Below are 24337 nucleotides of genomic sequence, written 5' to 3'. Positions count from 1 at the left end.
TGAAGTCACCTACAGCTCCTCCTCCACAGGCCCACTCTCTCAGATAGCCAGGCTGTCTCCCTCCACCACAACTCTGACCCCAGGCCACCAACTCCCTACAGCAGTCCTCACATGCCACACTCCTGTCTACAGAGACAATCTCTCCAGAATCTTCAAAGCTTCTTCACAGAGGACAGAAAAAAGGCCATCCTCTCTGGCACATCCTTCTGTTGGCCCTTTCTACTCCTCCATTCCATGAAAGAACTTCCAAACTAGATTGTCATTGCCTTACAGGGTCTCTGACAGCTCTTCCTGCTTAAATAGCCTTGTTCTACTTAGTCATATCCTACCCATTTGTTCCTCAAGTTAACAGCATGGGAAAGGCCCGTGCAGACTATTCTAGAGTACGAGTCCCTGTGCAGCACTAATGAGTTGATGCAGGAAATGGGCACCAATGTGTCCCAGCATCACAGAGAACATGAAGATGTTATGTGCCTCCAGACAGAAGTGCTCAGCATCACCTATGAATACCTCTGTAAAACAGACAAATAAACACACACACACACACAGATGTATATAAAATATGTGAACAAAAAGAACATAGCAGAAGCTGGGTACAGTTGCACACACCGTAGTCCTGACTACTTGGCAGGCTGAGGCAGGAAGACTGTGAGCATGGGGTCAGCCTGTGAATGTTTAAACAAAAGGCCAAAGATGTAGCTCAGCAGTAGGGTACTTGCCTAGCAGACACTTATACTACCTGACTTCAAAATACCACAAAGCTACAGTAATCAAAACAATAGGCTATTGGCATAAAAACTAAAACCTAGACCAAACAATGGAACTGAACAGAAAACCTAGAAGTAAACCCACACATTTATGGCCAACTGATTTTCAACAAAGGTGACAACAACACATTTGAAAAACGACAGCCTCTTTGATACACGGAGATAGGAAAACTAGGGATCTGCATGCAGAAGAATGTTGTTAGAGCCTAGCTCTCACCAGTTAGAAAAACCAACTTAAACTGCATTAAAGAGTTAAATGTGAGGACATGAAACTATGACAGTACCAGAAGAAAACAGGGGAAATGCTTCAGGACATTGGAACCAAGCAGGATTTTTAGATAAGACAGGAAACAAAAACAGACAAATGGAATGATGTCAAACTAAAAATCTTTTGCACAGCAAGGGAAACAATCAACAGAATGGGAGAAACAAACTACAGAATGGGAGAAAGTATTTTAAAACTCTACATCTGATAAGGGGTTGATATTTACAACATAAAAGGAACTCTAATAACTTGACAGCAAAAGCAAAACCAAAAAAAATTAGCAATAGAACAAGTAAACATTTCTCAAAAGAAGACATTAAATTGTCAACAGGTCTATGAAAACATACTTGATATTGTTAATCGTTAGGGACGTGGAAACCAAAATCACTATAAAATATCACCTCACTTCAGTAAGAATGGCTATTTAAAAAGACTGAAGCCAGGCACGTGGTGGTACATGCCTGCCATCCCAGACACTCAGGAAGCAGAAGCAGGAGGGTTGCAAGTTTGAGGCAGCCTGGGCAACTTAGTGAGATCCTGTCACAAGAGGCTGGGGATGTTGCCCAGTGGTAGAGAGCCCCTAGGTTCAATCCTCAGTTCCTCAAAAAGAGGAAAGCGGGTGGGCAGGGGGACTAAAGATAACAGGTGCTGGTGAGGATGTGGAGAAATGGGAAGTTTTGCACACTGTTGGTAAGAATGTAAATTAGTACAGCTGTTACAGCAAACAGTATGAGCTTCCACAAAAAGCAAAAAACATCTAGAACTACCCTATGATCCCACCACAACCCCATCACGGAGTGTGTAACCGCCGCATCCCTGTGTTTACTGTAATAGCCGAGAGATGGAAACAATCCAGGTGTCCATTAACTGGTAAATGGATAAGGAAAATGCAGCACGTATGCACCCTGGAATAACAACTATTCAGCCATGGAAAAGAATGAAATCCTGTAATTTGTGACGGCTTGGATGGTAGTGAAGGTGAGTCAGGAATTGAACCCAGGTCTGTAAGGTTCCAAGATATTCCCTGGGAGTTTTCAGATATGTAAGTATCCTAGAAACAATTTCCAGGTCCCATGACGAGGGCATGGTGAGAACATCATAATTTACATACTAGGAGGTTTGCACTGCCGTGAAAAACAAGAACAATCACTAGTTCTAAGACTTCCCAACAGCTTAGGAGAGTGCCTGTGATGTGTTAGGCAAAAAAATCCAGAAGGCTGAGGCAGGAGGATCTCAAGTTTAAGACCATCCTGGGTAACTTGGTGAGGCCCTGTTTCAAAATAAAAAATAAAAGGGCTGGCAATGTAGGTCAGTGATAGAGCACCCCTGGTACTGTAAAATGACAAAAACCAAACAGCACAATGATTCTAAGAGAAGAAAGGTGGTTTGTAGAACAGAAAGAGGCAGAAATAAAAAGGGAAGTGTCGCTGCCTCTGAATGCCTGGCCTCAACTGGGGCAAAATCACAACTATGTGAGAAAGGCGAAGAAACACTACCCCAATGTCACCATGTGTGAAACATTCCAGAAATCACTGCCCTCCACTGGAAGTTTCTCCCCCTCAAGTCCTGTGTGCAACAAGGCTCCTCCCAGCATGGTATTCCCCTCCTCACCCACCTTCCGATGTGGGATCCCTAGAGAAAGGGTAGGGTTCTGTTCCAGGAACCTCTGTATCTGCATGTGGTGGGACCTCAAAAGCTGTTGCTTAGCCAGGCACAGTAGTGCACCCCTGTAATCCCAGCAGCTCGGGAGGCTGAGGCAGGAGGATCTCAAGTTCAAAGCTAGCCTCAGCAACAGCGAGGGGTACTAAGCAATTCAGTGTGGCCCTGTCTCCAAATAAATATTAAAGAAAGGCTGGGGATGTGGCTCAGTGGTCGAGTGCCCTTGAGTTCAATTTCTGGTACCAAACAAAATAAAACAAAACCAAAACTTGCTGAATTGAACTCAGAAGCTCCTTCTAACATTGTTATCTAGCTTTTGCTGAATGAAGCTCAAGTACAACAGGGTTCTCGGGAAACCGTTGACTCAAAGGGCTAGCAATGGTGCCAGAGTGGGCATCTCCTTAAATCTGTAGCCTCAGCACCCCTCCTGCCTGCACTCATCTCAGGCCCTATCCCAGGAGACATCCCCATGCATACCATAAGGACACAGCAGTACTCAGGAGCATGCCATCACTAATAGTAACTAGTAGTCACCACCCTCCGCTCTGCTGCCTGAACTCAAGGACCCCGCTACCCAAAATGAAGCAAAGTTCACCAATGACTACAATCCATCTACTTCTGCCCCAAACCCCAGCAACAAACCCAAAATCCCTGAAGTCTTTCAACTCGTATCTCTACAAACTCAACTACAGGCTTTCTTCCTAGAAAATGGTCTGACTTTTCTTAGGGAATCATCGGAAATGGCTAGCTATACTACAGCACACGTTACCTTAGCTGTCACGGTCTGGCTAAACAACCTGGATGTTAACAGTTCGCTGCTCCAATCAGGTTCAAAAGATAACAACCAACCTTGAGCCTAGCGTCACCTAAGAAAAAAATAGCCACCATATGGAACAGCAGGTAGACCCAGCAGGTAACGGGAAGTCAGTATGAGTGGGGAGGAAACGGCTGAAAGGCTCACAGCTCTTACTCACCTCTTCATTTCTGGACCCCACATCTGGTCCAGTGCTCACTACTGTGCTAAGGGGACTGTCTAGCAGCCTGCCAGCCCTGTCACTAGAGGTAGGGAGCAATCCTGACTCTGACACTGCTGTTCAAGACAGCAGAGAGGAAGGCCCAGGCCAGGCAGAAGTGGAGGGCTTCGGCACGCCCTCACCGACCCTCAAATGCCTCACCTCTCATCCTAATTCATACCAGGCCACACAACAGACAGACAGCTTTGCCTCCCCAACTCACCCTCCAGCATCAGGAAGCCTGACCCACATTGAACCACTCACACAGAATGAGGTGGGCAGGATGGATTATAAGGCCCCTTTCAGGAACACAGACACAAAGTGTCACATGCTCAAGAGGTAGCAGGGAAGTGGCAGTGCTGGAAATCCAAAAAGGAGCCCTAGACCCAGAGATGAGCACTCTTGGAGATGCCCACCATTCCTGGAGTGGAGGTCCCATGCCCCACATGTGACCTTGCTGAAGTTGGGAGGGGGGAGGAGATGGGGATCTGTTAGACAACTGGCAGCAAATCTCACCCAGGCACTGCCCAGCTTCTCTTCCAACCAAAATACCAGAGTCCTGAAATTCCAGTAGTCAAAGGCTTTTGTACAGAAATGGAGAGAATTTTCCACAGCCCCCTCCTTCTGCCCAAAGGGCAGAAAACAAAGCAACAAAACTGAATTATTCATTCTGGGTTGCCTTTCCACTAAAAACCATGGATCAGAGTGGAAATCCTTCTCCCGAGGGCACAGGGCTCCCTGCAGAGTATGGCTAAGTGGCCTGCATACCTGGGCTCACACAGGAAGGCTGTGCTCTCGCCATCTGCTCTCCAGACCAGCCACTCCCTGAAGGATGGGTGGCAGAACATGCGCGTTTTGTCCCTCCTCTTAATGAGGAAGCAGGAGAGGGCATCCATCCTCTGCTGAAAGTCTTCCCAGCCCTGCTCGCCTTGGATGTGGCCGGCATTAATAGCCTGAAAAATCTGCTCATCCGTCATGGGGTGGAGGGACGCAAGGGCCACGTTTAAAATCGGAAGTGCTCTCTCAAAGGCTGACTGGGTCATGAACTTCATATTGCACTGCAGCAAATAGAGCTCGGACAGAGACACAGGCACCACCTTGTAGCTGGCGCTTTTAATGACCAGGTGTCCCCTCTGGAAGAGGTCCAGGGTGAGTTTGAGGTACAGGTAGGAGCCGAGGCTCCGCAGCACCAGGTGGCTGCTGACCTTCCCGATGAGCGCAGCATCTGCCTTGCCATTCAGGGAGATGTTGCTGAGGATGTCCTGGCTGCTGTGCACTCGGTGCTGCACGTAGGCGTGCAAGTCGCTGTGAATGTCTTTGTTGTCTGGGAAGTCATCTAAGGAAAGCTTGACAAATGGCAGTGCGCTTATGATTTCCTGCAAAAAGACAAAAACCCACAGTGTTGCTCCACAGAGGTTCCTTTTTTTATTTCAGCTGCATTTTAAACCAGGTTCACTAGTTTTCTTTCAAGGAGGATTTTCATGGATTACAGGGACTCATTGTTTTGTATTAAAACGTGTAATAGGATAAGGTACAGATAAAAAGCTTATGTGAAAGAAATCCTGATGCGAGATAGAATCAGTAAAGGCTTTCCCAAGGCTCACATCAAGGACTTGGAGCCACGTGAGGAGAGAAAAAAGCTCTAAACAGACAGGGCAACCAAGCCTCTACCTAGCGGGGCACTGAGACCCTGCAGATAATCTGATACCCATAATCTTTATGCTGTGCAATTGGTTATGTAACATGGATAAAACAAACTAACACTGCATGTCTAAGAACACAGCCAGCCCCTGAGAAAAGAGGCATCCCTACATGTGCATCAGGTCCTGGGACTAGGAACCCAACCAGGAAATCTGAGGCTGCCCCCAATCCATATCCCTTGACAGCACATGGTAAAAAAGCTGATTGCTTCAATATGGCATGTCATTTTTTAAAAATTGATAATTAAGTAAACTTTAAGTTGAACTATAAGTTGAACTATGATATACATACATTGGTACAAAAATCCTAATTGCACAGTATCATTAATTTTCACAAAGACAAATACACCTGTGTACCCAGCAGCCAAAAACATCGCCACCAGCTCTGGCAAGCATAATCCCTGTCTCCCTCATTCCAAATATAAGCACAAGCCTAACATCTAACAGTAGAGAGGACTTTTACCTGTTACATTTTTTTTTTTAACTTCCCACCCTCACTTCTGAAGTATTTAAGCATGTGTCCTTCTCTATTTTGGCAATTGTAGGGAGAGGGCAGAGTATAATCATTTCCATCTTACATGAATGCTAACTGAATCTCAGAAAACTCACACAGCCAGGAAGTAAAACACAAGTCCCATTTCTGTGCCAAGTACCCCTAAGCTATGCTGAGTAAAAATGACTGAAAAGCATAAGAATCAAAGGTTCACAAAAATAAACATGAAGCCAGGCATGATGCACACCTGTAATCTCAGTTACTTAGGAGCCTGAGGCAAGAGAATGGCCAAACTGAAGCCAGAATAGGCAACTTAGTGAGACCTTGTCTCAAAATAAAATAAAAAAGGGTTTGGGGTATAGCTGGGTGGCAGAGAGCTTACCTATCATGTGTGAAGCCCTCAGCTTAATCCCTGGTACTACAAAAACCAAAAAGTTAACAACAACAACAAAAATCAAGTGTTTTGAGATCCAATCCAAGTTTTTAAAAAAAATACCTTTATTTATTTATTTTTATGTGATGCTAGGATCAAACCCAGCACCTCGCATATGCTAGGCAAGCACTCTACCGCTGAGCCACTACCCTAGCCCCCTAATCCATGTTTTAATAAGGAAAAAAAAGAATAACCCAAATACATTTTAAGATAGATATTGTTAAAAAATGGTAAAAGTCAAAATCTGTTTTCTACATGTCTTTATTGAAAATGGTATGGGTATAGTCAATTGTTAATGTACAATGAATGAGTGCAAATGAAGGGGAAGATAGAAAAAGAACAACAAAAAACCCACTTTTCACCTCATTGCAAGGCTGCATGTCAAAGTTGTATAAAGTACAGATCTCTCAGAATAGGCCTTAATGTCTCTTTTATACCTAATTTTTCCTTCAAAGAAAGGAAGGTGGAGTCGGAGGTGCAGCTCAGTGGTAGAGCATGTACTCAGCATGCATGAGGCCCTGGGTTGATCCCCAGCACTGCAAACCAAACAGATCCCACAAAGCCCCACTGTAAACCCATGGCAATAACTACTAGTAGGAACTGTTCTAGTTGACCAGGTAGCCAGAAACCTCAGGCGACCCCACACTCTGAATTACAGTAAAGTGGAACTGGATACTGCCATTTAAGCAGGGCGAGTACCAGTCAATACTGGTAGGACACTTACCTGCTATCTTGATAAATATGCCTCAGAGGCTACGATGGCCAGTGTTTTGCCCATTTAGGGCTCTTTGGACTGACTTTCCAATGTCCCGACATAGGTTTTCAATTCAGCAGTGAAATGGTTTACAACAGTTTATGTTATTAGTATTTATCACTATACAGCTGGGATACGGGGATTATAAAGAGAATTGAGAATTCTTTTATTACCTGAAAATTTGCTCTTACAGTCACAATCAACTTCAACCAGGCAGGAAATTTAGAAATAATTTTGGTAATAAATGAAGAAAGTGTATCTCCATAATCAGGTTTATGAAACTCAGCTTCATTTAAGCCATCTATCAAAATAATGTATTCTTCTTCAGGAATTTTCTGCTCTAAAGGATAAAATAATTTTTCAAATTTAGCAATTATACATTTCTATAATATTGTACCACCCAGTGTATTTTAATGCACAGTTTAAAGTGTTAGAAAAAAATGAAAAGGTTTACATATGGCAGAAGACATGGATTTTGCAGAAGCATATTTTCTATTAAATTTATAATGAAAACCAGAGCACAGAGCCAAAAGAAAATCAATTCTCACAAAACAGTTTTCAGAAACATATTGCATTACACACATTAGCAGAATCTCAATCATGTATATAATACAGTTAGCTCTTCACAAACTGGTACCACTAGGGTGGTCTACAGCAAAGATAACACAGAGACTAAATATGAAAAAAACAGTAGGGTCCTCCATTAGAACTCCTCAGGGATTCCAGGCAAGGAAAAAATGACCTGCCCCACCAAGGGCTAACTCTTCCACCCAAGCCCTAGGTGGTGAGAGCTCTACCTTATAGATATCTAAAGTAGGGCTCTTTCCTGCAAGTCTGTCTGGTTTTACACTTATTAGTGCCAGTTTTTTGCCCAGGGAATGAAGAAACAATGGCATATCAGTCTCGATCCCTCTCTCTGGCACCTTCTGGCAGAAGTGCTATGTAGGCAGGTAACCAGCTCATATGGTAAGGAGCAAAGGGGAGGAAAGATGGAAACCTAATGTGCCCACACTGTCACCAGCATCCCTTTCTTTAAAGAATATTTGGGGGAAGGCAAAAAACCCAAATAGAAGCCTCTAGAATTAGCTTTAGGTTTTGACTCAAATGAGCAGGGCTCCTGAAAGAAAAAAAATATGTTAGAAAACTCCCCAAATGATCTACCCATTCCCCTGCTCCCAAGCAGTCCAAAATATGTAGGCAAGACTTCAAGGAGCGAGGAATCTAAATAGCTTAGAGTTACATGGGAGACCAGAACACACCTCCCTGAGACTGGAAGGACAGCTGAGCTCAAGACAAGAAGCAGGTATAGAAAAGCTCTCTGCCTGACCTTGTAGCCTAAAATCGGGACATAAATTTGTAAAGGTGTCCCCCTACCTGTTTCAATGAGAAGAACTGAAGTTAATCACAAGGGCAGACCCTCATCAGCTAGAGACAGCACCAGAGGAATCTATGAAACCACCTTACCAACCAGCCCTTATCCACCATTAGTTTCCTGCTTACCTTCCTAATATTTTCACCTCCAGAAGCCTAAAACTGTTTCCCTTTATCCTGCTACTTCTCTAAAACTCATTGTTCTTTGTTGAAGATCCCAAAGAAGCCAGAGCCTTGAAGTCCCTGCTTTGAGTTACCTTTCATCAAGGTTTCCCCCACATGGCATGCACTGCATGCATTAAAAAACTCACTTGTTTTTTCTCCTGTTAATCTGTCTACTGTCAGTTCATTTCATAGACCAAAATATCAAACCTTCAGAGGGTCAAAAGAATGGCTCCTATCCCCAACAGTTAGAAACTGGCTTCTTTGCAACTGTTCAATTGGAGAGCTCATTCTTATTAGAGATCTTACATTGAAAACTATCCCACTGAAGGGTGTGGAGGGACCCCAGGGAGAGTCTGGTTCTGAGGAGGGGACCAGATGTGCACTGATTCATCTACATCCTCTCTGCCACCCCAGAGCTCAGCTGACCCTCTTCCTTCTGAGGACCACCCAGGCATCTTGTACTGGTACTGGGGACAGGAGCACTGGGGTCTGCGGAGAGGTACCATTTCTCAGGCTGGTGAGTGGCTCCAGCACTCCCCTCTTGAAAGCAGCCACGGGGTCCTGCACACAGGATCTGAGGCTCAGCATACTCTGCAGCTGAGGTTCCTTTATCAGAAGGTCTCTGTAGGCAGCCAGTTGATGGGACCGGCAGAGCAAAGCGGCAATGCTGTGCACAAACTCAGGCACCAGGCATGTGTACGTGTTGTCAGCTTGGCAGTAGTGGTAGGCCACCACCTGTGGGCAAAGCAGAGCTGTCAGCATCACCCCAGTCTCTCCACAGAGCACCTTCTACAACCTCAAAGAACACAACTCGGCCTGTTTAACAGGATAACAAGCTACACTGCTTCTATTCCCGAAGATCGGAGTCATTTGTTAGTTTAATTGATTTGTTTACTCTTTCCATCATGTGGTTGACTAAGTTCTCAGCAGACCTTTGATTGCAGCCACAAATTCATCTTGATTAGCACAAAAATCAGCAAAACTAACACTGTACTAAATATAAGCTAATTAAAATTATGTATACAACCTATCCTAGCTTAGAGGAATCCCACAAGCAACCCTAATGTTCTTGGCATTGCAATCAGCACTGGATTTCCTCAGAAGCAGGAGTCCCTCTTTAGGGTACCCTCTGCTGACCTCAAAAAGCAGATGATCAAGTTGATAGCCCTGAAACCCGTGCTGCAAAGTCAGCTGCTTCTTCCTCCTGGTGGGAGGGGCTCAAGCTCTCAGACACCTCCCCAAACCCACACTTCTTCAGGGGACCACTGCACAGGTTCAACAGGAACTCAGAAGGGTGAAAAATCACAAGTTATGGGTTTCTGCCTGGCATGTGAAGGGGTACATGGAAGGAGAGAAGGAGCTGCCTAAATATCTACAGGTTGAGGAGTGACCCTTTGTCATATGGATCCATGGTGGTAGCAAGTTATTTGTTAGACAGACCCCAAACAAAGTGCCAGAGGCAGAACTGGGAATAGCAGGCATACTGTATGTTGAGAAAAAGAAGCATGTAGGTATGAGTTAGGGAAAGGGAAAAAGAGCCAAACCCTTGTGTAAAGTGCAGTTCCTCAGAAGAGCCTGAGTCACCACCAGCCTGCTCAGCTCTGCAACGCCCTGCAGCAAGAAGGCTCAGAACTGTCAGCCTACAGCTGAGGGCAACAGGAACAGAGGTTAAATGCCCTGCCAAGGTAACAGGGCCAGCCAAAGATTGAGGATGAGACACCAAGGCCATGAACTCTTAGAAACTAAAGAGTAGACATAGACCAGCTCTTCTCAGGTCAACCTGGAACCACCGGGTAACTTCTGGTTTAGATTAAATATATCATTGACATCTAGAAGAAAGCTGAGACTGCTCTTCAGCTCTCACCTGGACAGAGATCAGTAGAAACAAAAGTGAGGACCCCATAAGTGTGTGCAAACCACCGCAGGGTACCAGGTAACTCAGTCATGTTGTATGGTGTTTGTCAAAAGCAATTTGCAACCCAACAGTAGGACATGAAATCAATTTGGGGCCACAAACAGCCTAGTTTTTTTAGGTTAATAAAGTGAATTTAAATTACCAGAGTATATTATAGGATATAAAAATGAGCTTTGACTGGTAATGCTTTTGCTTCTGTTATGTATGTGACTGTGTTTGCACGAGTACTGGATCTCTAGTATAAGATGTATTTCTCAGTTGGGCTATGATCAAAGGGGTTTAAAAAAAATCATAGTAGCAGCAGTAGCTTTGAAGTCTGCACCACAAGCCTCATCTCAGATCACCTGTTCATGACCAGAGGATGGTTGTGAACCAGTGGTCAGAGCCATTAGGGCTGACCAGCTGTCACCTGAGAAGCAGTTGAGATGGGAGGGAATCTAGGGCTGAGAAGCATCTGTTTTAATCCCTGCACCAACCTCATCCCCAGGGGCATCCTCATGAGATGCCCCTCATGACTGCCATAGTTGGTGGTTGTCTAGCTCCACCACCTCACACCACTGCTCCCGAGGGAGACCTAAGCAGCTCATCAGGGCAAGAAATGCAACCACTCTAAGGTCCAGAGGCAGCTCACGAACCAGTGATGCATGTGGAGCAGAAGGAAAATTGCAGAAGATCCTTGATGACCATGTATCCAGGAAGAGGAAGTCAGCCAAGTTTCTTTTACAATATCACAAGAAAACTTCAACAGAAGGACGCAGGGAACCAAAGGCCACAGGCAACAGAAATCAGGCGAAAGAAGTCTGGGTCAAGCTAAAAGTTCCCCATCTCCTGCTCACAGAGCAAATTAAAGAGGACATGTGCTTTTAAGGATGGACTTGAGGTCAGCACACAGAATCTCTCCTGATGCTTTGAGGAACTCTTCCAATATACTATTTTAGATAGATTAAAGTACACTGCAAGCATCCTTAGGTATTTATTTTCATGAATAACTTTTGAGTACTCTCTCACAATTTTATTAAAGGCTAAGCTCAAGCAGTTATTGCTATTTTAAGATCCCTTTTCTAATTTATTTCTCGGAAACCAAACTAGCAAATTTGTATCTGGAGGGTTCTCATAAAACAAGAGCAGGTTACCTTAGAAGCCAGGTATTTCACCGCCTCCTCTCTTGGTCTCTGGTTTTCAGAAGTACCAGGCCCTGAAGGTGTTTTGGTAGTATTGAGGCCACTTGTAGAAGAACTCGGTGAAAGCAATGGAGTGAAAGGAAGGTCCTGGGTGGGATCTGCTGCTAGAGAAGAATCCACCTCATTATAATATCAGCACACATGTGCGATGGAATATGGACTAGAAGTCTTGATTGGTTCCAGAGAGTGTTTAAAACAATAATGAGTGAACATGGCCCAAAATGTGGAGACTGAATGAACATACCAGCCCGCTACCCATCTCCCATGACCAAGTCCCCTACCCAGAGAACTATCGTTTCCAGTTTCCCTTATTAAATTCATTTTTTTTTTCCTTTTGGTACTGGGTTTGAAACCAGGGGTGCTTTACCACTGAGCTACATCCTCAGCCCTTTTATTTATTTATTTTTTAAATTTTGAGACAAGGTCTCACTAAGCTACTTAGGGCTTCCCCAAGTTGCTGAGGCTGGCCAGAACTGTCTCAGCCTCCAGATCGCTGGGATTTTAAGCATGTGCCACCACATCTGGCATCCCTTATTAAATTCTTTTAGTCTTAAAAAAAAAAAAAAACTCTCTCAAGAACTCCCTTGTTCTTGTTTACAATATTTAAAAACACTTTCTTTGTAATGGGCTTACTGCACATGAAATAAGCAGGAAATAGTCAAATATTTGGCTACTCTCTCTCTCACAACTTAGTCTTAATAATTCTTGTAAATCCAGCATAGAAAACAAAGGCTTTCGTGAACAGGATACAAAATAATTCTGCATTGTTTTTCAAGGAGCCCAACCACTTGATTTTAGGATCCAAACCTCCCCACGGAACTTGACCAGGCCTCCCTGCCCCATCTCTGCTTGTATAAAGATAGAAATGGGTTCCAGGTCAGAAGGACATCAGGGAAGGCTGGTCGCACCTTAGACTGTAGCTAAAGACACACACTGACAGATGAAGTATTCAGATAGTTCACTTAACATATGATCGCAAACCTGATAGAGTTGCTGGAACAACTTAAGGAAAACTGGTAATTTATGTCTACTCAAACAGCAGTTTCCTTTCTCTATTTTATATTAATAAAACAAACTAGAGACAAGTACTTAAATGTGGACATACTTTTAGGTGATGAACTGGGGCTGTTGGAAGCAATCTGCCTCATGCGGCTCCCATGGCAGCTCAGCGCCACCAACTTGGAAATGATTGCCGTCTTCCCAAATCCCACATTTCCAACAACCACTGCTCCTCTATTTTCTGCCAGCTCTGTGTTCCTCAAGTTTTCTTCAATCTGGTGAAAGAGCCAATCCCTTCCCACAAACACGGAGTCTGTTGTGATGCTTGGGACTTCAAACAGCAGGGGTTTCAACAAAATGTCTTGCGGCTTGTAGGGAGCAAATCGTGCTTTAAAAAAATAATTTTTTTTAAGAAAAATATGTCAATTTTATACACTAAGAAATTGATATTATTGCTTATGTGTCTTTAAGTAATTATAATCTGAGCTTATTAATTCTTCTGTAATATCTCACTTATTATACCCTATGGATCCCACATAGTCTCTTATTAAAATGATTTGTGGTCCTCTCCTACCTCCATTATTCTCATGACTCAAGGCAGATACAGAGAAAGCAATACAAGGGGCCAAACCATGTCTCTCTGGTTTATCTGCAACCATATGTAAGTCAGGTTTCTTCTACCCCATTCATGAGTAAAATGCAAACACATTTTCCTACACAGCAGGCCACAGCTCTCATCTGGGTATGATGGCGCTTTGCACACATGATGAGGCTGCTGACCACACCACTGTGTGACATAGGGAGACATAGGATGTGGCTGACATGGCTCACAGAGCTGAAACAAAACTGATTCTCTGTTAGCAGAAAACCTAATGAGTGCCAAATTACCCTTCACTTCCAAATAACACTGTAGAATTCTTTTCTAAACCCAGAAGCAATTTAATCATGAATTTCAAAGAAGAAGCCCAAACTATTAAGGAGGGCCTCCTAGCATAGCTTATAGATACTTTATACCATATACACACACAATTCACAGCATGTTTTAAATCTGGGTAGTTGCATTGCCGGTTATCAGAGAATGAGCTCATCATATCCACTGTGATATCAGATGCAAGGATAAATACCTTTAACTTCCTGTGCCCTACCTCCAGCCGTATTGTGCCACGGTAATCTAATTGAAGTCCGTAGAGGAGCATTTCTCTGCCCATCTAAATAACTCAGGTCTTCCAATTTGGTAGAGCTTGTGGCTGTAATATTAAATTGAAGTTTAGTTTAATGCCGAGTTTAATGTTGTACCTAAACTACTGTAAGTTATAAATTACTAAGCAATTCAGTTCAGACTTTCAACCAAATATATATTTAAGGATATTTCTTTGCTCTGGTTTATTTTCCCAGAGATACTCTTAATTGAAAAGTGGTAAAACCCAAGCACTACTCTTAAATCAAAGTTATATTGATTTGGTTGCCAGAATTCTCCATTATTCCTGCAAAGAGACAGACTTCACCATAAATTTTTTTATGAAGAAACTTGACACTCAAGCACCACTCAGTAAAGCTTCAGTACTTACTATAAACACGTGGCATGGCACTAGATTCTTCTCTTCAGTTCTGGGGAGCGTGCTGCTGTTTGGGATTCCAACCTTGTTGTTTAAATAAACATATTTCTGCATGTATAATTCCACTATATTTGGAATACTAAAGTCAGCTCTTGACAGTAAAAGTACAAATACTTTCTTAAGCGTGTATATATATATATATATATATATATATATATATATAGTAGTTGGAATACAATACCTTTATTTTATTTATTTATTTTTATGTGGTGCTGAGGATCAAACCCAGGGCCTCACACATGCTAGGCAACAACTCCAGCCCAAATACATATATATTTTAATCTATTATAAAATATATTAGATAGATGTATCTTTTTTAAAATTATAGAAATAAGTAGTCATATTTACTTCTGACCAAACCAATAAGATTCATAGCATACAAATACCAGTTAAAAAACTTAAATAAGAGTCATTAACACATACACACAAGTTAGATGGATTATAAAAATAACTAGTGTGAAATATTTTTGCTGATTCTCAGTAAATCTTAGAAACAAATATACATGTTTGTGTCTTAAAAATATCAAAAAAACTTATTTACATATACATTCTAGGTCAAAATGAGAGAAATAAAATGAATCTAATTTGGTTTATGGATGAAATGGTCCAATATTAGGTACTGCCAATCTTTAGCATATGATTATCCTCCAGAATAATAAAATACACACATAATTTCAGAGCAAAAAAAGGTGACCAGAGAGAGCTGCAGTTCAAAGGCTAAGGCTTCTAAGGACTGATGAAGGCATTAGTGGGAGCAGGCAGCCAGGGACTGTCAGGTGGGCTGTCTTTTGAACACCTTCTGGTGACCCTATAGGCTCTCACCCCGCATCCAGCTGCCCCCAGCACCATCTATCCTAAGCTCTTCCTATTCTCCTTCCTAAGGTTTCTGTCCTTTTTTCCCCTCACTGTCCACACCATGCCGTCCCTTTCTTTCATCTGACAAGCACCTGGGGGGTTCTAGGACTAACTCTGTGATGCCTGGTCCCCTCTCATCACATCCTCAGAGGGTAATGAAGCATATGCCCTACCTACTCACCTTCCCATTCATCAGAGAAACACCCGAAATCTGCCTTCATAACAGCATACACTTACGCTCTGCACCCTTTTGGTGCACATCCACAGCCTAATTAAAAACTGTGTGAACATTTAAGTGAATACTCTGCACAGAGCCAGGGTCAAGCAAATCTCTCCCATTAGAGACTTGCTAATTCTTTGTGTAGGACTTCCAAAGAGACCTCAGGTAGAGTAATCCAATGGCAGCCTTGAGCTCCCCCCAGGTCCTGTATAACCCGGGCAAGTGAAACTTCCTGGAGAGGCAACAGAACTACCCCCACCCCTTCAAAGTCCTCATCTCTCCAGGGTCCCTACAGGCACATACAGGTACATGTTTCTAGGCTCCTGCCTGTGACCTGGGACTGATCTTCCTCTAGGCAGAAAAGGCCATCACAGCCATAGCCTGTAGCTTGCTTCAGGGCCAGGACAGCCACGAATGTCCTACAAGCTACTTCAGCCCAAATAATACAAAGACCCCTACAGCCCGAAAGGGTTTCCTGTTTTCCCTCTTTCCCCAACCCCTCAACAGAACACTCAGTAATTTCATGACAATGAAAGGAATTAAAAGTAGGTGACTATGAAGACATTCCAAATAAAGAACTACAAAGAGAAGCCCTTGTTTGATATGGATGCAAGACATGGTGAGATCCCAGGTGCCTAGTCACCAGCACATCAGCTCCAAAGTGCACAAGAAAGCAGCCTTAGCATCTCCACCAAGATTGGCCCACTTTCCCCTTCAAAGGAGACTAAGCCAAGTTGAAAGTGGCATTAGGGCCGCAAGCCACAAGCTGCAGCTACCTCTATCTTCTAAGGTGCTTTCAGAGCCACAGAGACACCTGAGAGTAGAAGCAGTGAAGCTCCAGCTGCTTAGCCATGTGCACAGGTGTCCCTACCCAGAAGAGCAGGCAACTGGACTGTCCTGCCTTCTCACACACCCAGGCTGGATTCTCAGACATTCCCAGGGTAAGAGTCAGACTCACATTCAATATTAACAATAAAGGGTTTCACAATCCTAAAAAACTATTCAGGACCGAGAAGAATCAGAGGTAAAGCAATAATTTCATGCTGCAAAAATGTGCTGCTAACATCTCTATGATTAAATCAGTTATTCGCCTTGGCGCGTGTGTGTACACACTAACATCTGGATGAGAAGCACATTTCAAGATGCTGCAGGGAAGAGGTAGTGTTGAGGGGTGGAGAGAGTGTGAAAGAAGGAAGACTCCTCTAAGCGGAACAAAGAACAACATCTGCTAAAACTGTAAGTTGTGGATTAATCTATCAAAGGTAAATGTCAGTAATCCAGGGAAATAACCAGTCAGTGTTTGAAGGAAACTGGAATTCAAATGGTGATCGTATTTGTTGGTTTCCTAGAAAATTAAACACAGTGTCCTATGATCTACACAGAAAATAGTTCAAAAGAAAAAAAGTAGTCAAAAATAATAGAATCTATCATCCAACTTCTAGGTTATCTAAAATATAACTTTAAAGGCTTAACATCCTGTTTTTTTAATAAAGTAAAAAAGTATCCATGTCATACAATTTGATGTGACATTTCCAATCAATTCCACTCTAACAAAGAACCTTTGAAAAGAACATCTTTGCATAGCAGAACAACTCCCAAACCTAGCCAACTTAATTTTACAATCTTTGACTCCCCACCACCCCCCAAAAAAGTTTTTTTGTGCTACACAGTTAACAGATAACCACTGTTCCTGGAGCAAGCTCAATGACAGTAAAGGCTGGCAACCTCAGGGCCAGGTCCCATATCACTCTCCAGTCCTTACTCGATCCCCCAAACACCTTTTCTACCAAACTGCAATTTACTTGTTTTTACATGGATCTTAGCATGCAAATACTTTCAAGTGATTCCAGTGTATGGTCCTTCACATTTTATTTCAAAATCTGTCCAAAACTGAGTGTTCCCTGTTTATAGCAGTCTACCTTCTCATAATAAAACAAACAGTGCTGCATATAGTCTACTCAAGAATCTTATTCTTTTCCATAATATTTGGAGCATCTTGCCATTCCCTCTCAACTGAGGTTCAGTTTTAGGAACAGAAAGGTGTACAAATTCTAGCTTATTAACCAGTACCATGAGGTAAAGCACTTGCCTAGTTCTTTCCAAAATATACATTTAGTTTTTAAAATATGCAATACAGGAGAAACGAGTGAACCTCTGATCAAACCCAGAGGGAAAATCCTCCTATTCCACAGGAGGCCCTCCTCAAGGGCAAAAGGAAGCTAACTCAGGAGCATAGCAGAAATCAGAAATCTGCTCTATAAGGGTGGCAGATTCCCATAAAGCTCAGCTCACACCCTCTGTCACTTCACATGGCAGGAGACCACATGAACATCCAACAGAAAATGTAACCCCAAATGGGGCATTTTTAACATCACTAAGACCAATGCATCAATGTTTCCTAATTTTAAGAAGATCAATTATATCAAATTCAAGTTTGTTAGTTTGTTGAAGAAAATGAAGCTATAAAATTCTGGTACAGTACAAGTGATCCATTCATCATAACTAGGTAAATATGACCTAAAATGCCTTGGGTACAGTGTATTATGTTAAAGGGTGGGACGGTGGTGAGAGCACAGGGAAGTTTTCAGAAGAACCATCCGTCAATACACACAATGCTCCCTAGCACTTCTCTCTGGCAGACACGCCAAATCCCTCTTCTGGAACAAGGCCATTCTGCTTCCTTTGAAAGTGAATTAGAGTTGTACCTCAGAACTTTTCCATTAGGGCCATTTATTTACCAGCTGCTTCAGAGTTCCATCATAAAAAATCACCCAACAGCAGCCAGACTGACCTAGCACATCCCAAAGGAGCAGTGTAAATTACAGAAAAAATCCTTTGATGTAGGAAGAGAGAATCTGGGTCCATGCATTTTAGCAAAGGAGACATTTTAAGTGCTAGGATAGTAACAAAGAATTACCATAATAAGTTCCTCTTCTAAATTCAGCCCAAGAGCATGGGGTGGAGACTAAGACCTTCAAAAGCAGGCATAATGGCTTAGATGAAGAGTGCCTCTCCCCACCTGCCCCAGACTACTCTCCTCCTTGCCTGATGACCAGGGAATGCCAATCCAACTGTGCACTGGCACTGCCATTTGTTCTCTCCTCTCTGACTCCCAGCTGTTCCACCTTGCTCTGGCTCCCACTGAGGGTGTCTTAAGCTATGAGCTCTGTTACAACTGAAATACACAGACACATTCAACCTCTTATCTATACAACAGGCTTGACTTTTAAAAGTTGGATTAGAAATCCTTTGAGCTGACATTAACAACTACACTCTAAATGATTCCTATTTACCAAGATACAACAGACTCATGAGCTTACCCAAGCTTAAAATAACAAAATACCAAGGGAGAGTAGGTATACTTTCTTCTGTAACATACAAAGAGTCAGACAGTCCAAGTTGAAGATGAAAAGAATTCCAGAGTGAGAGGGCCACTGGAAGACCATTACGTACAGCCTTATCATGTTTGCGGATATGTAAACTGAGGCCTAGAGAAGCTAGTGCCTGACCCACGATCTGGGTTAGGCTCCCCTACGAGGACTGTGAGCACAGGGCTCCTCGGACTCAGCAGAACCCTTCCAGGGAGAGGCGTGGCCTTACCTGCAACTGAGTTGGGCCGTGGCATTATTAGCGAGCTGGAGCTCTGAGAATAAGGGACCGGACCATCTCCAGCTGAGGATTCCGCTTTGGGCAGCACGCTCTCCGCTGACCCAGTGGTCTCCTCTTCTGCCACTGGGGAGCAGTTATCTGCCCTGCGATCATGAAGCACTCCCTTCTGAACCCCTAACCTTAGGCTTCCATCCTTATTCCATTCCAAACTGGAGCCACTCCGGTCATCATTTTCGGATGAACTTGTAATTGTGGCTGAAATGAGAGATCAAAATACTTTGAAGGAGGCCAGGCACAACTGGGGCTGTTGAGAGTTAAAACACACACACTGCCCTCCCCAGGATCAATGGAAAGTTTTCCGGTCCACACAGATTTTTATCAAAGTATATCTCATACAATGTATTTTGGTAAATTAAAAGAATGTTGTTTATCAGGGGAAATAAACTGCTACATCACTCGACAGGAAAGGAAAAAAAAAAAACTCTGATAGGAAGATAATGAAAAAGCTGTCTAAAAGTGTCTGCAACTTTAAAGTAAATCTATGTAATTTGGAGATAATATATCCCCCCTCTGTAACCAAGATGAATTGCTTGTATCTCATTAAATTCCTTTGAATCTCCAAGTATCCTATATTCAAATGAGCATTTCCTGGGAAGGATTGGGGGGGTGGCACGCCATACAACAGTGAGGGCCGAAAAGGCACCAGAGAAAATCTACAGAAACAAAAAATTACGAAGTCAAGCAGACGATTTCATCCTTGAAATGAACATTTATAACATCTGTTCAACATGATCCAGGGAGGCCGACTTGACTTGCTCCTTTAGTGGCACAGAATGGAAAAATCTCCATGACCAGTGCAGAAGTGCTGGCAGAGGAATGTGTGCCGTGAATGCAGAATCACAACTGAGCCTCTAAGAAAACCCACACTGGGGAGTGTGGGGGGGAGTTGTAAACATCTTGGCAAAAGAGCAGAGGGATATGATAAAAGAAAGAAGTGATACTCACCCTACACAGCTTCTACAAACAGCCACTCCTAATTTACAGATGCAGAGCTGTACGGGATCCCCTTGAACCACAGGTCACCTGGGCCATTCACCCTGCCCCACTGTTGACCTAACGCTGGCTTGTGTCCTGGAGGACAGGGGCCATGTCTCCTCATTCTCTATTTGGATCTTCGCAGCCCTGGCCTCTGACTCTGAGCCTGGCAAATGGGGGTATGAGTGCCAAAGTGCACTCAGAACCCGGCAGCCTGGAGGGCACGGCGTCTTCCACACACCACGATGAGCCGCTGTATCAGCAGACGGGTGCATTGGTTCGGAGAGCCAGTTATTGAGGATCAAAGGGACTAAAGGGGTTTGGCTTTATTTTTACAATGCTCTTTAAGGTTCAGAAGTAAAGACAACAGAACTTCCTCGCTGTGACCACAGGACATCCTGTTGCAATTCTAGGACTGTCCTTGCTACTGCAGCCTGGACCCATTTCCCTCTGGTCATCTAACCATGTGAAAACCCCACCTACATGACGTAGAAGCCTCCATAGAGTGTCTGTGGCAACTGGATCTTTTCCTTTTCTGGACAGTATAGCTCTGGAATACAGCAAGCAACTCAACAAATGTTTGCTTACTGAGTGAAAGAGCAAATGAACACACTTCCACTCCACTTGTGGTCAGACACACTACGCCTCACTAACCTCACTGCTACTGGTTCAAAGCTAAGCTGATTTGGGATGGGGTCTATCTTACAGCAAGGGTGCCCATCACTGTTATTCAAGCATTTCCAAGTGTTCTAGCATTAATGAGCCACCTCCATCTCTTTGGAATCAATTGCAGCCATTGTGTTTTTAAATGGACCATTTAAATGAACTTAAGTGTAGCGAATATGATTCTTTCCATCATAAAAATGCCAGAGGTGATGGTGGTGGTGCTAACAGCAACAGCCAACATTTACTGAAGGTTTACTATATGCCAGAGACTGTGCTAATGCTTTACAGGAATGCTTTATTAATGAGTTTATTGTTTATTTATGGCAATTCATTATTAATGGTAACTGTTAATAAGTTGAAAGCATAAATATAGGTAGTCCTTATTAATACAGATTGTTGTTAAGTCCAATGTTTGGAACTCTGCATGCTTTTCTGAGACATGCTGTAATAAGTTAGGTTTCCAGGCTATCCCAATATCTACATGAGAGAGGAAAGTTCCAGACTCGTGGTGATTTGCTTGGTTTTATGGTCATGGCTGTCACATTTGGAGGCTCCTAAATTGTAAGGTGAAAAACAGAATGTCGAAGTGATGCTTTTCCTCATTTGCTTTTGGAACCAAAGCCCTAAGAATCTGAATCCTAATCAGGACCTCAAGAAGTGGCAACTGGAATTTGGACCCCTCCACTTCCTATTACAAGTAATAATACGAACAGCAGGGCTGCAGCTGCAGGGCCCCAGGAAGCTGTTAGGGACAACTGGGGAAGCCTGGCCAGGGTTCGTGGGGTTACAAGGCAGGCTGACTATCTAATTCTCACCATGGAGCAAGGGCTCTACATGGTGCCCAGGATCTGACAGGTAGAAACACGTGGATCCCGGCAGTGAGAGAAAGTAGACAGGGGAAGAAGGCCCCAGGCTGCAGGAACCCTGGCTGAGAAGAGAATTCCCAGATGGGGTAGCCATTTCAAAAGGAAGACATAACCAGGTCAGGAGCAGAAGACTATCGTGAGGAAGAGGCAGCCCTCCACTGCCCATAGGAAATCACATTAGAGAGGTGGTCTAGGGTTCATACTCACCAGGACCAGGGCGCTGAGGCAGTGAGGCTCTGAAACCCACAAAGATGCCCCAGTGAGATCACCTGACCCCACAAGTACCCCTCCCTGGGATCTGAATACCAGATCTAGCCCACACAGCCTAAAGCTCAGACAACAGACTTTCAGCTCAGCTCAGCACTAACTAGATAAAGGCCTATGGGTTTCGTTTCCATGAAAAACCTAAGAAGCACACTGAATAGGGCAGCTCCCCAGGCTCCAAGACAGGAAAGCCGATTTTCACAGTGAACAACAGGCTACTCAAAAATAACCATTTTTCATCTAGACTAACCAAAATTCAAACCTAATTGATTTAAATAATCACTTTTGAAAATGTATATTCTCTCTCTCTCTCCCTTTTTCTCTCTCTCTCTCTCTCTCCTCACTTCACCAGGGCCATATCTTAACAATTAAGACTTAAAAAAAAAAATCTCTAAAAAATAAGTGCTATTTGACATCTTTCACAGACTGGATAATGTTTCCTAATGACTCAAAAATTCTAACATTTTATTCCTTCAACTGATAGAGGTGCCATTTTTTGCTGATTAGGGCTCATCATTATTCCCCAAACTGGTCTCAGCCACTCTTCCAACATGTAGGATTCCGTAACACGAGGGACTTGCCAGCCTTTCCATCAGACTAGGCTGTGCCTCACCGTGCAATGCTAAGCCCCACTTCTTACTGCTTGTTGATTCACACATGCTACTTCTCACTCTTTATGCAGCTGGAAAATTCCTTTAGCCCCAGGGACCATGTCTTATCTTTTTCTGCAGTAACAGTACATTTAACCAGACTGTTAGTGCACAGAGATGAAAGATTTCCAAAGCACTTTCTTAAGTCATTAGGGCACACACATGATCACCACCACCACCAGTGAAAAGAGGTGGTCAGGCTGGGAACCATCCACCCTACTTTACAGCTAGGGAGACAGACTCAGGAGAAATTGATTGCATGTGGTTGGAGGCACAGCCAGCACCAGTACTCCCCACTGCACATTTGAAGCCCTCTTTGCTTGCATATGCACAACACATAAAAGGAGTCCCTTAAGTGTCTGTGACTAAAAAACAGCCTGCAGCTCGTGAAGCCTGCCTTGTTAAGAACAGTCACACTCAGTCATAATGCATTGTTAGGCTCTGCAATTAAACTTTTTCCTTCTCCTTCTCAGCTTTGCTTCACCTCTTCTTCACCTTTTGAAGGTTTTTTCTATACTGACTATAAACTTAAAATCAAATAAAGAAAAAAAATCCAATGTAGGTTCAGGGACAAGGAAGCAGTTTGGTGGAATCTAAATCAAATTATAGATTTAAAAGAAGAAAATAATAGAGGAACTTTAGATAGGGCAAAGGGGAGGGAGGGAGAAGGAGGGAGCATGGGGGTAAGAAAGATGGTGGAATGAGAGGGACATCATTATTACCCTAAGTATATGTATGAAGACACGAATGATGTGACTCTGTGTACAACTAGAAGCATGAAAAATGTGCTCTATATGAGAACCATGAATTGAAATGCATTCTACTGTCACGTATAACAAATTAGAATAAATTAGTAATTTTTTAAAGAAGTAAAAAGAAAGAAGCAAATAAGCCGGGTACAGTGGTGCACACCTGTAATCCCAATGGCTCAGGAGGCTGAGGCAGGAGGATTGTGAGTTCAAGGCCAGCCTCAGCAACTTAGCAAGACCCTAAGCAACTTAGCAAGACTATCTGAAAATAAAACATAAAAAAGAGATGTTGCTCAGTGGTTAGTACTCCTGGGTTCAATCCCGGGAGGGGGTACAAAAGAAAGAAAGAAAAGAAACTGATTACAGTGTGCATCCAGAATCATTCAGGAACTAAGGGTCAGTGAGATTAAATATGTGCTACTCACAGAATTCTTTTGGAGCTATGGGGAAATCAAGAGGTGCAAGTGCAGGAGACTCAGACTCAAATCTGATGACCCACAAGGCAGTGTCAGTCTCCAGGTTCAACAAGCAGGAGAGTATAGTTTTGTCTTTACAGACATCACCTTACATGATTGATGATGTTTCTCTCTTTCCACTGGCTGTCAGGAAACTCAAAAATAAAACTAACAAAACTTTCATAAAGGAAAAATGAATAAACTCATATGAACCTGAGCCCTTACTTCATCTTTTCTTTAGCTCTGACTTCTGTTTTCTAATTCATACTTTCACTGGAAGGAAAAATCTTGATTTACTACATGTCTATACGTGAGCATTTCTAATCCACTGGGGAGGAATTAAGCACAAATAAGTGTCTTTAGGAAATAACAACAGTGCCTAAGGTACATAGGATAACAGTGCTTACTGTGTTCCAGGCTGTTCCAAGCCCCTGTCATTCTCAACTTGCTGACTCCTGTGACAGACCACGGACAGGAGAGCCCTCAACACTTGAGGTCTTGGTGTGCCCCAGAATGGTGCTCCACACTGTGCTGATCATGCCACACTATTTATAAGAAATTTGGGGCATGCACTCCCAGGTACATTTGTAAATTATGTACATGTACTACCATTACAGCAACACAAACCATACACAAA

General features: G+C 43.2%; 1 protein-coding gene across 26 annotated transcripts in view; it reads right to left on the bottom strand.

The window, feature by feature from the left end:
* Tanc1 (tetratricopeptide repeat, ankyrin repeat and coiled-coil containing 1) overlaps window positions 1–24337 on the bottom strand; it is a 231962-nt gene that overhangs the window by 45662 nt on the left and 161963 nt on the right. For 16 of the 26 annotated variants that reach the window (XM_048812307.1, XM_048812313.1, XM_048812309.1 and 13 more), the window contains 7 exons: window positions 19007–19270; window positions 13840–13962; window positions 12822–13103; window positions 11669–11820; window positions 9124–9355; window positions 7258–7424; window positions 4473–5080 (listed from right to left, as the gene is read on the bottom strand). In XM_048812307.1, coding sequence (XP_048668264.1) covers window positions 4473–5080; window positions 7258–7424; window positions 9124–9355; window positions 11669–11820; window positions 12822–13103; window positions 13840–13962; window positions 19007–19270 — 1828 coding nt within the window. Of the gene's footprint in view, window positions 1–4472; window positions 5081–7257; window positions 7425–9123; window positions 9356–11668; window positions 11821–12821; window positions 13104–13839; window positions 13963–19006; window positions 19271–20020; window positions 22119–24337 lie in introns of those variants that run through there. The other 10 variants (XM_048812310.1, XM_048812316.1, XM_048812317.1 and 7 more) reach the window with 6 other exon arrangements.

Source organism: Marmota marmota, unplaced genomic scaffold (assembly GCF_001458135.2).
Source record: "Marmota marmota marmota unplaced genomic scaffold, marMar, whole genome shotgun sequence".
Taxonomy (NCBI): domain Eukaryota; kingdom Metazoa; phylum Chordata; class Mammalia; order Rodentia; family Sciuridae; genus Marmota; species Marmota marmota.
The sequence above is the reverse complement of the archived record's forward strand: the minus strand, read 5'-3'. Positions and strand labels throughout refer to the sequence as shown.